Here is a 12,967-nt window from a genome sequence, read left to right as displayed (position 1 = left end):
TTTCCGTTTGTAATACTTAAATGGAAAAACTGAGAATAGAATTTGAATGATATAATAAAATGTACACTGACCTCTTGGCGACTAACAGAGAAAGCAAATGATATGATACATTTCAGTGTACTAATGTGCAGCACGTTTAATTTTTTTCAGGTTTACCTCACGTTTACATGTAATAGATAATAAATAAATAGGTGTGAGATAATGCCCAGAAAATAGTAACAAAACAAACGACTTGCCTTGGATTAATACTAAATAAAACAAACTACACCGTTTCCCTCTTTCCAAACCCAGAGAAAATTCTAAACAAAGAGAAGAAAGCAGGACAGAACACAAACCACACACCACACATACATAGGCTAGGCATATTTCCACATAACACGTCATACACATCAGTCATGAGCAAGTCCTGCACCAGTCAAACTGCAGTTTATGACGGGTGTTGCAAGCTTTATATTTATTTGCATTTGTCCAGTTTTTAACTTATTTCTGTTCCTTTAAGCCCCTTTTAAAAAATCTTTCTGATTTTGCAGTATGAGTTCAAGGCCAAGAATATTAAGAAGAAGAAAGTGAGCATGGTGGTCTCCGTAGATGGAGTAAAAGTTGTAGTACGCAAGAAGCAAAAGGTAGGCTGTGTGAGTTTTGTTTTATCTTTGTCTTACTTCTCTTAGCCTAAACCTTTATATTGAAATATAGCACTCAGCTGAGCAATCATTAGCATAATGCTATTGTTCATATAATTTTAACTGCAGTATCTGTTACATACCCTTTACAGTAAAATGTCATTAAAGGATCAGACAGAGCTCAGAAAGCATCAGTTAATCTTTAAAAGGTAAACCATTCACACATTTTATGTCACATTTTTTCCTGAATATTGTTTTATTTTTAAGAGAAAGGAGTGGACATGGGATGAGAGTAAAATGCTGGTGATGCATGACCCCATTTACAGGTAAGTCTGCAATGTAATCAGAATATAAATGACTGTTTACTTGGGGAGCTGTCCCAGTTTTGTCCAGTTTGCCTTTTTCAGATTTTTTGAGACCATGAAGGTATAAAAATGAGATTTAACCCACATGTTCACTAGTATACACAGTGCAGAGATGTAATTAGTGTTTTCTCAAATCTGCTTGCGCTTTGCTGTTGTTTACATGTGGCGCCTGTGTTTTTTTGGAAGGTGCTCTGTTTATGTTCACTGATTACATTTCATATGTAACACACACACTACTAGGAACATCATCTTTCATAAACTGTTTTCAGAATACAAATACTATCTTAACAAAAAAGGAACATGTGGATATTTTGGGATCGATTAATGTGCTAAAGGCAGGACTTCACTCCTGAGCACTCAGCCAAGCACTCAAGGATGAGATGCTGTAGATCAATACGGCTACAGTGCTTTCTGATGTATCTGCATCCTATAAAGCCTTGTCCAAGCAGAATACAAACATCAAAGTGCATCAGTGTTGGCTCTTGGTTTCTATGCTTTTGCCATCCCTTTGCTTAAAAGCAAAACATAAAAGTCAATTATTCAGTGCTCACAAAAGCAGTCCTTTGTTTTCTGTATAAATTAATGAGCTGGGGGACACTTAATTATACTATTTCAATTTAGAGACAAATGTAATTAAAAATGTTTTTTCACTGTTTTGGTGAAAGATACAGAGGACAGATGAGGGCACATTACACATGAATATGTAATATATAATGAAAATGAAATGATTTTAAGCACACAAGTATATAGCCTGGTTAACCAGTGCAGTAATGTAGTTTTATGTGCCTCCTCTGAGACCTATGGGACCAACCCCCCAGCTTCTTTTCAAGCTCCTATTATGTGCTAGCTAATACCATGAACAGAGAGATGGGTTGAGAAGGGGGCCATCCTTGGAGTGTTTCACCACTCAGGAGCCCGATAATTTATTTTGTTTTAATTGCAGTTGTTCTAAAACTGTATAAAGAAAATAATAATAGAAAAAAGCAGTATTCTACAAATACTGAAGACACCTGCAACATTTTCAGAAAGTGTTATTGTGATGTTATTTACTCGTGATAACAACAGTATCATATCATCCATCCCCAATCTTTCTTTCTTTCTTTCTTTCTTTCTTTCTTTCTTTCTTTCTCTCTCTCTCTCTCTCTCTCTCTCTCTCTCTCTCAGGATCTTCTATGTGTCCCATGACTCTCAGGATCTGAAGATTTTCAGCTACATCGCCAGAGACGGATCCAGCAACACTTTTAGATGCAATGTCTTCAAGTCTAAAAAGAAGGTAGATTGGCTTTGCAAACTTTAAAAAAAATTGGGTGGTCTGTATTTCTCTCTCATTTTTCCCCTGTGCGTCTCATTTCTCAGGCCTGATCGTATTACCTTTTAACTCAATCGTCCCTTTGATCAAAAGGAAGCTTATGATGACATGTGAAAAGGGGCTTTGCTATGTCCTATTTTTTTCCTTCTCTATGCTGGATCTCTTCCTCTATTTCTACTATCTATTCCTTTCCTTCTATTCATGTACTAGTTGATATTATTAGTATTTGAATATAAAATTACTGTTTTCACATTGCTGTTGCATATGGCAATATAATGACAGCACTAGCAGAATCAATGTAATCCATCAGAAAAACGTGTAGGACAGCACATAAGACTAAGAGAGTAAACAAAGATGTGATGCTTTCATGAAACATATAAACAAAGGCGTAAACAGCCTCCATTTGTCTCAGAGCCAGGCTATACGTATTGTGCGGACAGTGGGCCAAGCCTTTGAGGTTTGCCATAAACTGAGTCTGCAGCATGCCGAACAGAATGGAGACGGACAGCTGGACAGTCCAGCAGATGGAGAGAGTGATAAATCTACAGATGAACAGGCTAATGAAGGTAAGACATGAATTTTACAAGCACCTCCATGAGGTGTGTGTATGTGCGCGCGTGTGTGTGTGGGGCAGTACATTTAATTGTGCCCTTTTAATGCCCTTTGAAAAGCTTTAAATGCTTAATGTGCACGACCTGCATAAAACCTAGAACCAGAGAGAGAGAGATCATAGCTTTTTTTTGTCATTGTAAACATATGATTTAAAAACAACACTCCTCTAATTTTAACATTCTGAAAAAAAAAACTTATAAAATAGAATAGATTTTAAAATAGATATAAAATGTCACAACCTTATCCATAATCTACTTTTCTGTCTGTTTGTTTGGTTGGTTGTTTTTATTAATAAACTAAATTAAGCAAATAAAGAATAAGTGCAGATTTAAATAAAATGTTCTCTTTGTTAAAGGATGTGTAATTATTAAAGGCAAAAAATAATTAAAAATGTGGGCACCTGAAAATTTGTATATATTTATATCAAAAAATGTACACTTTGTAGTATGAGTAACACCAATCAGCAATAACGTGATTTCCGAATATGAATATCTAATGATTCATTTCCCAGTCCGTCAACTGACTGGAGCAGAGGAGGAGGATGTCATAGATGTGGGAGCAGAGCCTCAGTCGGCCACTGTGTGTGAACAGGCTATGAACGAGATCCTTCAGAGCCTGTCAGATCTCAACATGGTGAAGCCAGGACAAACCCTTCAGGTGAGAATGTCTATGTGACAAGGTGTGTGTGTATCTAACTTGGGGCTGAGGTATATATATAGCTTATGCATGAGTTTATGAGGCTGTGTGTGCGTACGTGTCTGATAGAGTATAAGAGGCACATAGTGACACTTTCTTTTACATTATTTATTAAAACAGATGGCTTTTAAAAAACTCGTGTCAACGGTGAAATTGAAGACCTTTGACAACAAGGCTGACATAAAGTGTAATCGCCACCTTTACCTCTTGCTCGCCCACATTTCAACATCTTTCATTTAACCTCACTGTAAGCCTCAGGTCCTTCTTTGATGGTGTTATCTCATCTTAGGCACATAAAGGGGTGGGGGGTGGGGGGCAGGGGGGGTTGCACTGAAGTAGTCAAGAGACTTTTATGAACTGCATATCTGGCATCACCTGCTTTACCACAACTGAAATAAAGAGAAAAACACATGGATTTTAATAGCTAGGTTTCCATCAGCAAATTTTAATGCATAATTTGACATACTTAATTAAAAAGGGTTGAGGGACGCAGCCCATTATTATTTGCATCATCCTCAAACTTTAACATTTGTCAACATTGCCAAAGATTGTTTGGCCATTAAGAAAGAAATACAATAAATAATTTTTTTAATTCATATATTTATCACTATATCTAGCTGTTTCTCAGTATGCGTTCTTATGTGTTCTTATGTCCTTGTGTTCTCTCCTGATGGCCTCTTCCACCTCCTTGATCCTTGATCTATCTTTCACCACCTGTATTTTTTTCTTGACTTGTCCCAAATGCGAAAGCACTGGTTCACAATTTGCCAAGAAAACTGACCTGAAAGTCATTTCTTTCACTGCAGCATCGTGGACCCACAATTGCACGGTGACTTCAAGAATAATTTCTTCAAGAACACTCTTCCTTAGAGCACAAATCCATTCTTTTTGTCCTTGCTACTGAGAAACTTTGTCTTTGTCTCTGTCTCTGATCTTATGATAGAAAATAGCATATATCCATATAATGATACAAAATAGCAATGAGAAACTGCTCAAAACTGTTTCTCTAAATTCAGTCCATGTTTTTCAGAAGTGACATCAAGAGATTTATTATTTGACAGAATTATTAGTTTTTCCTTTTAGTTGTCTCCAATTCTAATTCCTCAAAGAGTCTCCCTTGATCATACACAGTGCTCCCAGCCTTGGGAGGTTAGGGTTTCCAAGACACAGGGGACCAGCCATCAGACCTTTTTGAACGCAATGCTTAATGCACTGGAAGAAAACACAAACTGTTTCCTTTGCTAGATAGCACTGTGTTCAAAGAGATGGGGAGTGATCAGTTGTGCTCTCTAGGTCTCCCAGCCTCAGATGAAACTCGTGGTCACTTGATAAATAAATCTCACACCACTGCATCACTCTTGCACAGATCTAAAAGACAAGATTATTGGTAGAATATATTTGCATACTTTTAGTTATTTTAGTTAATGAGGACAGTTCAACACCGAGATCTAATGGTTTGCAGTTTTCTATTGTACACTTGTTGTTAACAATGTTGCCAACAGCTTGTCAGACCTAACCCTATTCAACACACAACAACACACAGCAATAAAACCCATCCAACTGAGCAGTAATCCATGAATAGCTGTGTTTTTTTTTTAGCAGCAAAACCTGTAAAAGCCTGCATCTAGAAACCCCACAAGCCCCTTCTGAGACCCTGGCTCCACATTCATGCAGTTGATATTGGATTATATGGGTATTTCCTCATTCTAAAGCATCTAAGCCATGAAATTAGTAGAAGCAATCTCAGCTTGGTGAGGTATGCTGTATGGCCAAAAGTCAACATTTCTTCTGAAGGGTCCAGCGCCTGCCTGGAATCACTGGGCACAAGGCCGGAACACATGCTGGACAGGGCGCCAGCCTATCGCAGGGCAGCACAAACTCACCCAGTCACTCACACCTCACACCACATTTTTGCAAGTATGTATGAAATGCTCCTGTGAATCTTTGTGTTCACAGTTGCTGTAGCTTAAAGTAGCTGAATTTACTAATTATATTGCCATGTCTACAAAAGTCCACGCAGCTGGAGCAGTGTCCATGCAGTTCTCAGTTCAGATTCATTTCCAAGAGCCATCCATCACACACGACATGCCTGGCAGCAGATCAAATTGGGGACCTGTGCCTGACGTGTAGTTAATATCCCTCTGAAATTCAACATGACAGGATCCCTAATCCAGAGAGGAGTGATGAATCGGTGTTGGTATTCTCACCTGGCATCACAGCATTCCCTTACACAAAAGGAGAAACACTAAATTCTGTCTCCTTCACTCAGCGTAATCGGTAAACTCTGTCCTGGCGTCTCTTTTTAAATGAAATGGCAGTGTTATGACAGAGCACAAAAATTTGTCATAACATGTTTTGTCATATTACAAGGAAACAAATGCTCTGGAATATACTTCAGACTTCAGCCAACTCATCTTGTATATAAGATTCAACAAATATTTCAGATATTTAAAACAATTTCTCACCATTAACTATTCACAAATAATGAAAATAAACATACATTTGGGGACAAAAATTAAAGTATAGCACGAACAAGTAGGAGTGCTTATTACATTTTATTTAAATATGAAAAAATATTGTTAGTTAGTTAGGTTAGTGAGGAAAAATTTAATCTGTTACTTCTCCTTTCAACCAGATGCTGTGAAATATATTAACATATATAATAATTTCATAATTTCTGGCTACAGATGGCATGATTGTGTTTCTGTTGACATCCTTTACTGTTTAAGTGGAATCTGTCTTGAAGTGGAGAGATTCTTGGCTTTTGTACCATCTTGTGATACTTGGCACCAAGCAGCTGTTACAGAACACTAATGTCCCTAGCTATATCAACGAAGTGGTTTTGCATGGCAAGTATAGTCAGTGTTGATTTTCTTCTACTCAGGCTTTTTGAACAAATTTGTATCAGTGTTTCTAAAAAATGATTCCTTATTTTAATTACTGTTAAAACCATTAGGGAAGATTGTTTTAGATCTAGGGCTATTTAATGTTTATAGTAAAGACCCCCAGCCTTTTCTCTCCTTTTGTTCTGTCCAAATTGTAGACACTAGCCTCGTTAACAAGAGAGTGCTACAAGAAAGTGTCAACCAGTGTCAGAACACTGTTGTGTTACATATATCTCTAGCGGTAGATAACTAGAGAGATTTCTGTGCATTGTCATTTTCTGTTTCTTTTCATCTGAAGTCTTTTGTAGAAGGTAGAGGGGCAATTGTAGCTTTTTTTTTGCTTTCCTCTTGAAGTGAGGGGATGAAAGCAGCAGAACACAAAGAGGCTGAATGTTGCTCGGCTTTGGAGAGAGTCCACCTAATCCCGAAGCCCAGAACGTTCCGTGAGCTTTTGGACGAGAGCCATGCAGCAGCACTGGTCTGTGGGACTCCGCTCCGGAGAGATAAGAGGAGGGAGAGAGACAGGGAGAAAGACAGAGAGAGACGGATGGATGGATTTTGGTAATTGGTATCCGGATTTTCTCCCAGTTTTTGCCAGGAAAGTATTAGCGGTGGATGAGTGTGATGATAGACAGACAGGCAGAGGAAAGGAGGCCTCTACTGATTCATGTTTCTTGAGAGAACAGCCCAGGCACTTCCTAATTTGACTCATGAAGTTATTCACCTGGGGTTCCCATTTGTTCTTTTTCAACTAAGCGGACCCCACCTATTTCACTACATCACTACATTTACATTAATGTATTAGTCACAGAAAAACCAACCTCATATCTAATTTTTAGTGCACTGTTTTAAGGCTTGTAATAATATTGATCATAGTCAGAAACCACATATTTCATTCTCCTTATTAAATAAGGGCTACCATCAGCTCACTTGTGCCCCCTCAGTATTGACCCAAAGACAGAGAGAGGGTGCTTTGTAGTCCACTTGAAGTCCATGGCCCTGTGGTTAAAACCCTGCTTTAGAGCATTGATTTCCAGCCATGATGCTGGAGCACACTTCATCTGCACATTTGAGTGTTTTCTCTGCTCAGTTGCACACACTTCAGCTCAGGAAGAGGATGTTAATGAGCTGTTATGTCAGGTGTACTTGAGCAGAGAAATCATGGCTAAAATAGGGCAGGGATATTTCAGCACTAGATTTGTTTACAAATGCATTGACAGAGAACTGGTGTAGAGTAATCTGATGTCTCCCTCTAGTGGTCACAGTTAGCTTTTACAAATGAAAGAACATTTTGATGCTCAATAGTTGTTTGTTTACACTTCCAGACCTCTCAGACTGACCTAAAGAAATTTACCCTGTAATGACCACTAGCTCAGAAAACTTGATTTGACAGTATTTCAGCATGTGTTTTCGCTTACGATTATAACTAACCCATGAGACTATAACATAGCACAATATTTCTAGGGCAATTATCAAGTTAATGGATTGAACATGGTTCCTGCCTTTCACACAATAATTTTGGGTAGACTCCAGACCCATTGCCACCCTGAACAGGATGAAGTGGTTACAGAAAATAAATGAATGAATGAACAAATAAGATGAAAGTGTGAAAGAATCTGCCTTTGGACCTCTGCATTTGCTGAACCTCAGCTGAACTTGCAGGTGTAACATGAGGTTCTTAATACGTCATCCTTTGACTTCTCCCCTCCTCCTCTCTCAAATGCTTTCAGGAATGTTGCAGATTTAGTTCCAGTTTGGAAACAGTGACAGCAGGTGGACTGTTGTAATCAGACTAAAACCTTAGATTAAAAATCACAACCGGAGAACAAGTAATATTCTGTTTCCTTACCCTCAGTAGAGTATTGATCCTTTCATTCATTCATTATCTGTAAGCGCTTATCCAGTTCAGGGTCGCGGTGGGTCCAGAGCCTACCTGAAATCATTGGGCGCAAGGCGGAAATACACCCTGGAGGGGCGCCAGTCCTTCACAGAGCAACACAGACACACACACATTCACTCACACCTACAGACACTTTTGAGTCGCCAATCCACCTACCAACATGTGTTTTTGGACTGTGGGAGGAAACCGGAGCACCCAGAGGAAACCCACGTGGACAACACACCAACTCCTCACAGACAGTGACCCGGAGCGGGAATCGAACCTACAACCTCCAGGCCCCTGGAGCTGTGTGACTGCGACACTACCTGCTGCACCACCGTACTGCCCTAGAGTAGTGATATGAACAAAAAAATCTTCTGGATGAAGCTCTGTACAAGCACACTAATGTGACTAAATGTGGTCAACTGAATTTGCTCTAGACCAGTTAAGTAAAAGGTTAACACTGACTTTAACTATAATGTCTATGTTGTCATTTGTACTATCAAAAAAAAAAGCTCATTATATGTAAATATAATTGTTCAGTTTAGTGTAAATTTACCAGTGAAAGGTGTCAGTCCACCTTCAGCTGAACACTCTCAGTCATCTGAAGGATTTCTAAAGATTTTTTAAAGATTTTGACATTACACTTTGATTGATTATCAAATGCTGCTTCAACTCATTCTAACAAAAAATCATTTCATGTTTAGCATGTGTGTAACATGTGGGATAGTGGTGCAGCAGGTAGTGCCACAGTCTCACAGCTCCAGGGTCCTGGGTGTTCGTAGGTGTGAGTGTGTGAGTGAATGTGACTGGCACCCCCTCCAGGGCGTGTTCCTGCCTTGTGCCCAGTGATTCTGGGTAGGCTCCGGATACACCTTGACCCGTAACTGGACAAGCGGTTACATACAATTCCAGACGATGTTTATAACATGACTGCCAAAATGAAAACAAACTGTTAAGCCTCGAGCTCTACACTAGCACTATTTTTACAGGTTATTAAGCAGCTGTTGGAATTATCTAGGTAGTTAGCTTAGGATAAGTTAGCACCATGACAGTGTAGCATTACCACAGTGCACTTCAGCTTTAATATATTTTTTTTTTGTCAACATTCATTACAGTATGCTTTGAACACCCCTAAGTTATATGCCAACTCTGTTTAAAACATTTTAAATTTTAAGATTAACAGGAGCCCTGAAAAAGTGTTAATAAATAAATGTTGCTGTTCTTTTCGAAACAAAATGTCAAACCCAGTGGCATTTTGTAGGTTTCTGAGTTCATGATCCCATCACTGACACAACTGTAAGAAAAACAGTCCCCTATTGTGACATTTCCACCTCATTGATGATGTTTTTAACAGGTTTTTATTTTGTTAAACATTTCAGAAGTATCTTAAATAAGTTTTGACTTATCTTTTTTACCAATGCTTAAATAGTGTTCACCTTAAACAAGAACTCCAGTCCTTTACTGTGAACCTGTCAACATGCTTTATACAAGATGTGTGTGCTTGAATCTGAAAAATATCTGCCTTCACCTTTTTAATGTGTCTGTGCTCATTTCTTTCATTTTGTAATTTTGGGACAATTAATCCCTTGTATTTACATCACTTTTAGCTACCTTCCACATACAGTAGTTCACCTGGGGAAGAAATGTCTTTTTGACAGGTGTTCTGCCAGACCTGGGGGAGTAAAATAATTACTCTAATTCTCTATAAAATGATGTACTGGAAATGGGAAGCTGCATTTTGTGTTCCAATCCCCAGAGACCTGTCTCAGCCTCATCCCCAAGCTAAGCAGGCAAAGCTACTTAGAGAAAATGAGTTTCCCCAGTGTGTGTGTGAGAGCACTTATATTTTAATGATCTCCTCTAAAGGTGTAGGGGTTAGAGTTTTCATGTTTAAACAGCATGACGAGAACTCAGTGGCTGTACTTAAATGAGAATTTCTTGAGGACGTTTGTCCTCTTGCCGTTATTACTGGAGAAAACTATTGAACTTACAGAGTTTCTTTGCCTATTTGGATTATTTTCTTTTTCTCATGTTCAAAATGAGTTGTGCAGCTGCAAAATAAAAAATAATTTTACTTTGTATAGCCCTTGAAGGCATCAGTTTATGCTTCAAACTGTGGGTCCCCATATCGGGGCATCCATGTTTCAAACAAATTCCCTTATTCTGCCAGGCAACTAGGTGTCAGTATAATGAGTGATTGGAGATAAATATTTGAATGCTCCTTTAAGTATGACACAAACATTCAAATGTGTTATCTGTGTGTCATTAATTACAGCTCTCTGTTCTTTCTGTTTCTCTTTAGGATTTGAAGGGTGTCTCACTCTATAATCTGTCTCCCAGTAGCCCTTGTTCTCCGTCTCTCACACCATTGGCTACTCACCACCACCTGCAGTTATTACAGCAGCAGCTACTGCAACAACAGCAGCAAGCACAGGTTGCTGTGGCCCAGGTAAAGCTCTCTCTCTCTCTTTCCCTCACTTACACACACACACACACAGACACACACACAGACACATTTAATACAATTCCTTCCCTTTTGATCAGATACTCATTTGACACTAGTGATTTGATTATTGCTCTTACATAAGTATAACTGAAATTAATCTACTCCAGTTTACTAAGAGCTTAATATAAAACAGTCACTCACCAAAATACCACTAGGGAGTGCTTTTACTCCATATTCAAACATAATCAGAAACACAACACATAATCACACTTATTTCCCTGCTGCTGGAGATTACCAAAAAGGCTTTCATTCCCTAAATTGAAAAATATTGATGTTTTAAAGCAATAATAAGTTTCAAAGGTATTAGAAAAGAATCTGATAAAGTCTGATAATGGGCAAAGGTTGGAAAAACATCTCCCAGTAGAAGTGAGCCATCTCGTCTGGCCTTGTTTGGAGTAATGCACATTGACGTTATGATTATGGTCATAAATGTAATGTTTGCTCTTGAGGGGGGAGTAATAGAATTTGCTCTCAGATCCAGAGCCTGCTGAGATTCAGCACCAGTGACCAGCTGCTCCATTATGGGGCATGGAAACTGTTTCTGTCAAATATTCATAAACTGCTCTACACAAACACACACAAACACAATCACTCACCTTCCAAATGCCATGACACACTGGGAAGCAATAAAAAAGAATTTCCCTCTATAATGGTGGGATCTATTTGTGGAAGTTGATTTTAAAAGGACAAAACTGACATTTTGAAAAGGACCTCATGATTTATTCATTATCTGTACTGAAAACAGATGTAGCGGCTTAGTAAATTAGGTATATATTAGAATTAGCATATGTATCAACCGAGATATATTATTTTTCTCAGTAGCCTGACAATCACATACTGAATCACACAGAAATAGAAAACGGAATCGCTAGCAGGCTGAGAGGTGCTCCAACCCCTAGCCCCAGTAGGCCACACACTAATCCCCACTCTTGCCTCATTGTCTCCTCTCTGTAGGTGCAGCTCTTAAAGGACCAGATGGCAGCAGAGACTGCTGCACGGATGGAGGCTCAGGCCCGAACCCACCAGCTGCTCCTGCAGAACAGAGACCTGCTGCAGCACATAGCACTGCTTGTCAAACACATCAGTGAACTGGAGTCCAGAGTCAACAACACTACACAGTGTAAGACAATATGCTCAAGTGTTATGAAATATAAGGAAGTGTCTGTGGCTGAGACTGGGTTCGTAAACATGACCGATCAATGCTTTTATTTATAAATGTAACATTTAAATGTAATTTAAGTAATTTTGCATGACTTCAATTGGTCAGTTAACGACTGAATGTTAATATAATGTAAAAGACAGCTGCTGTTTTCAGTTTGTTCCCATGTTCGACATTTCTAAGTTGTTCTAGGCTCAAAGGGGTCAGTCACTTGACCAAAACAAAGAGAATGCTGGGAACTTTGTTTGTGTTTGAGATCTTAGGAGAGAAAGATAGAGTGAGTGAGAGAGAGATAGAGAGGAGAGATTGAATTACACTCACAGATGCGACTCCACACATTCATGCCTGACACATCATTTTTTTGGCTGGGTTGTAATGGTGTTATGGAGGCTGTCTGTCTCTACTAATTTGTTACACAGAGTCCAAAAGTGCATCAACACTGGGCCTATTGCCAAAACACTGAGTGGGTCTTTTTGACTTAGCTCTTGGGGAACAAACATTTTGTGTATTTCTGAAGTAGATGAACATTTAGGCATGAATAACACTGTTTCCCAACCCTTAGATTAGAGAGATGGTGCTTTTTTTTTACTAAAAACTACATGTGAATTGCTAGCATTCAAAATTGATTTACTTTCACAGAACATTGCATACATGTACAGAGGTGGTTCATTTCCAGAGAGTCAGAATCCTTGCCAGGACTGGCAAGGATTTCTGTATTTTGTTGTATTTTGCCTTGTAAATTTGCCACCTATTTAAATGTAAATCGTATTTTTCCTTTTTCGCAAACCTCTCTACCTACAGCAATACTCTATCTTATTGACTTAACATAATGTCTCCTCTGCTTAAAACACCAGTATGGCCTCAACTAGAGTTACACAAGTACCTGTTTTTTTATCTAACACACACAGTGAGTGGCCAAATAATGACATGGAA

The 12,967-nt window shown here is 38.7% G+C and overlaps 1 protein-coding gene across 1 annotated transcript in view; it reads left to right on the top strand.

Moving 5' to 3' along the window:
• si:dkey-34e4.1 (carboxyl-terminal PDZ ligand of neuronal nitric oxide synthase protein) overlaps positions 1-12,967 on the top strand; it is a 55,032-nt gene that overhangs the window by 25,549 nt on the left and 16,516 nt on the right. The window contains exons 3-9 of the mRNA XM_066661039.1: positions 531-623; positions 888-946; positions 2,150-2,258; positions 2,707-2,860; positions 3,418-3,563; positions 10,672-10,818; positions 11,830-11,995. Of these exons, the coding sequence (XP_066517136.1) occupies positions 531-623; positions 888-946; positions 2,150-2,258; positions 2,707-2,860; positions 3,418-3,563; positions 10,672-10,818; positions 11,830-11,995 (874 nt within the window). The remainder of the gene's footprint in view (positions 1-530; positions 624-887; positions 947-2,149; positions 2,259-2,706; positions 2,861-3,417; positions 3,564-10,671; positions 10,819-11,829; positions 11,996-12,967) is intronic.

Source organism: Hoplias malabaricus, chromosome 2, assembly GCF_029633855.1.
Source record: "Hoplias malabaricus isolate fHopMal1 chromosome 2, fHopMal1.hap1, whole genome shotgun sequence".
NCBI classification, from domain to species: Eukaryota; Metazoa; Chordata; class Actinopteri; order Characiformes; family Erythrinidae; genus Hoplias; species Hoplias malabaricus.
This window is presented reverse-complemented; position numbering and strand designations above follow the sequence as displayed.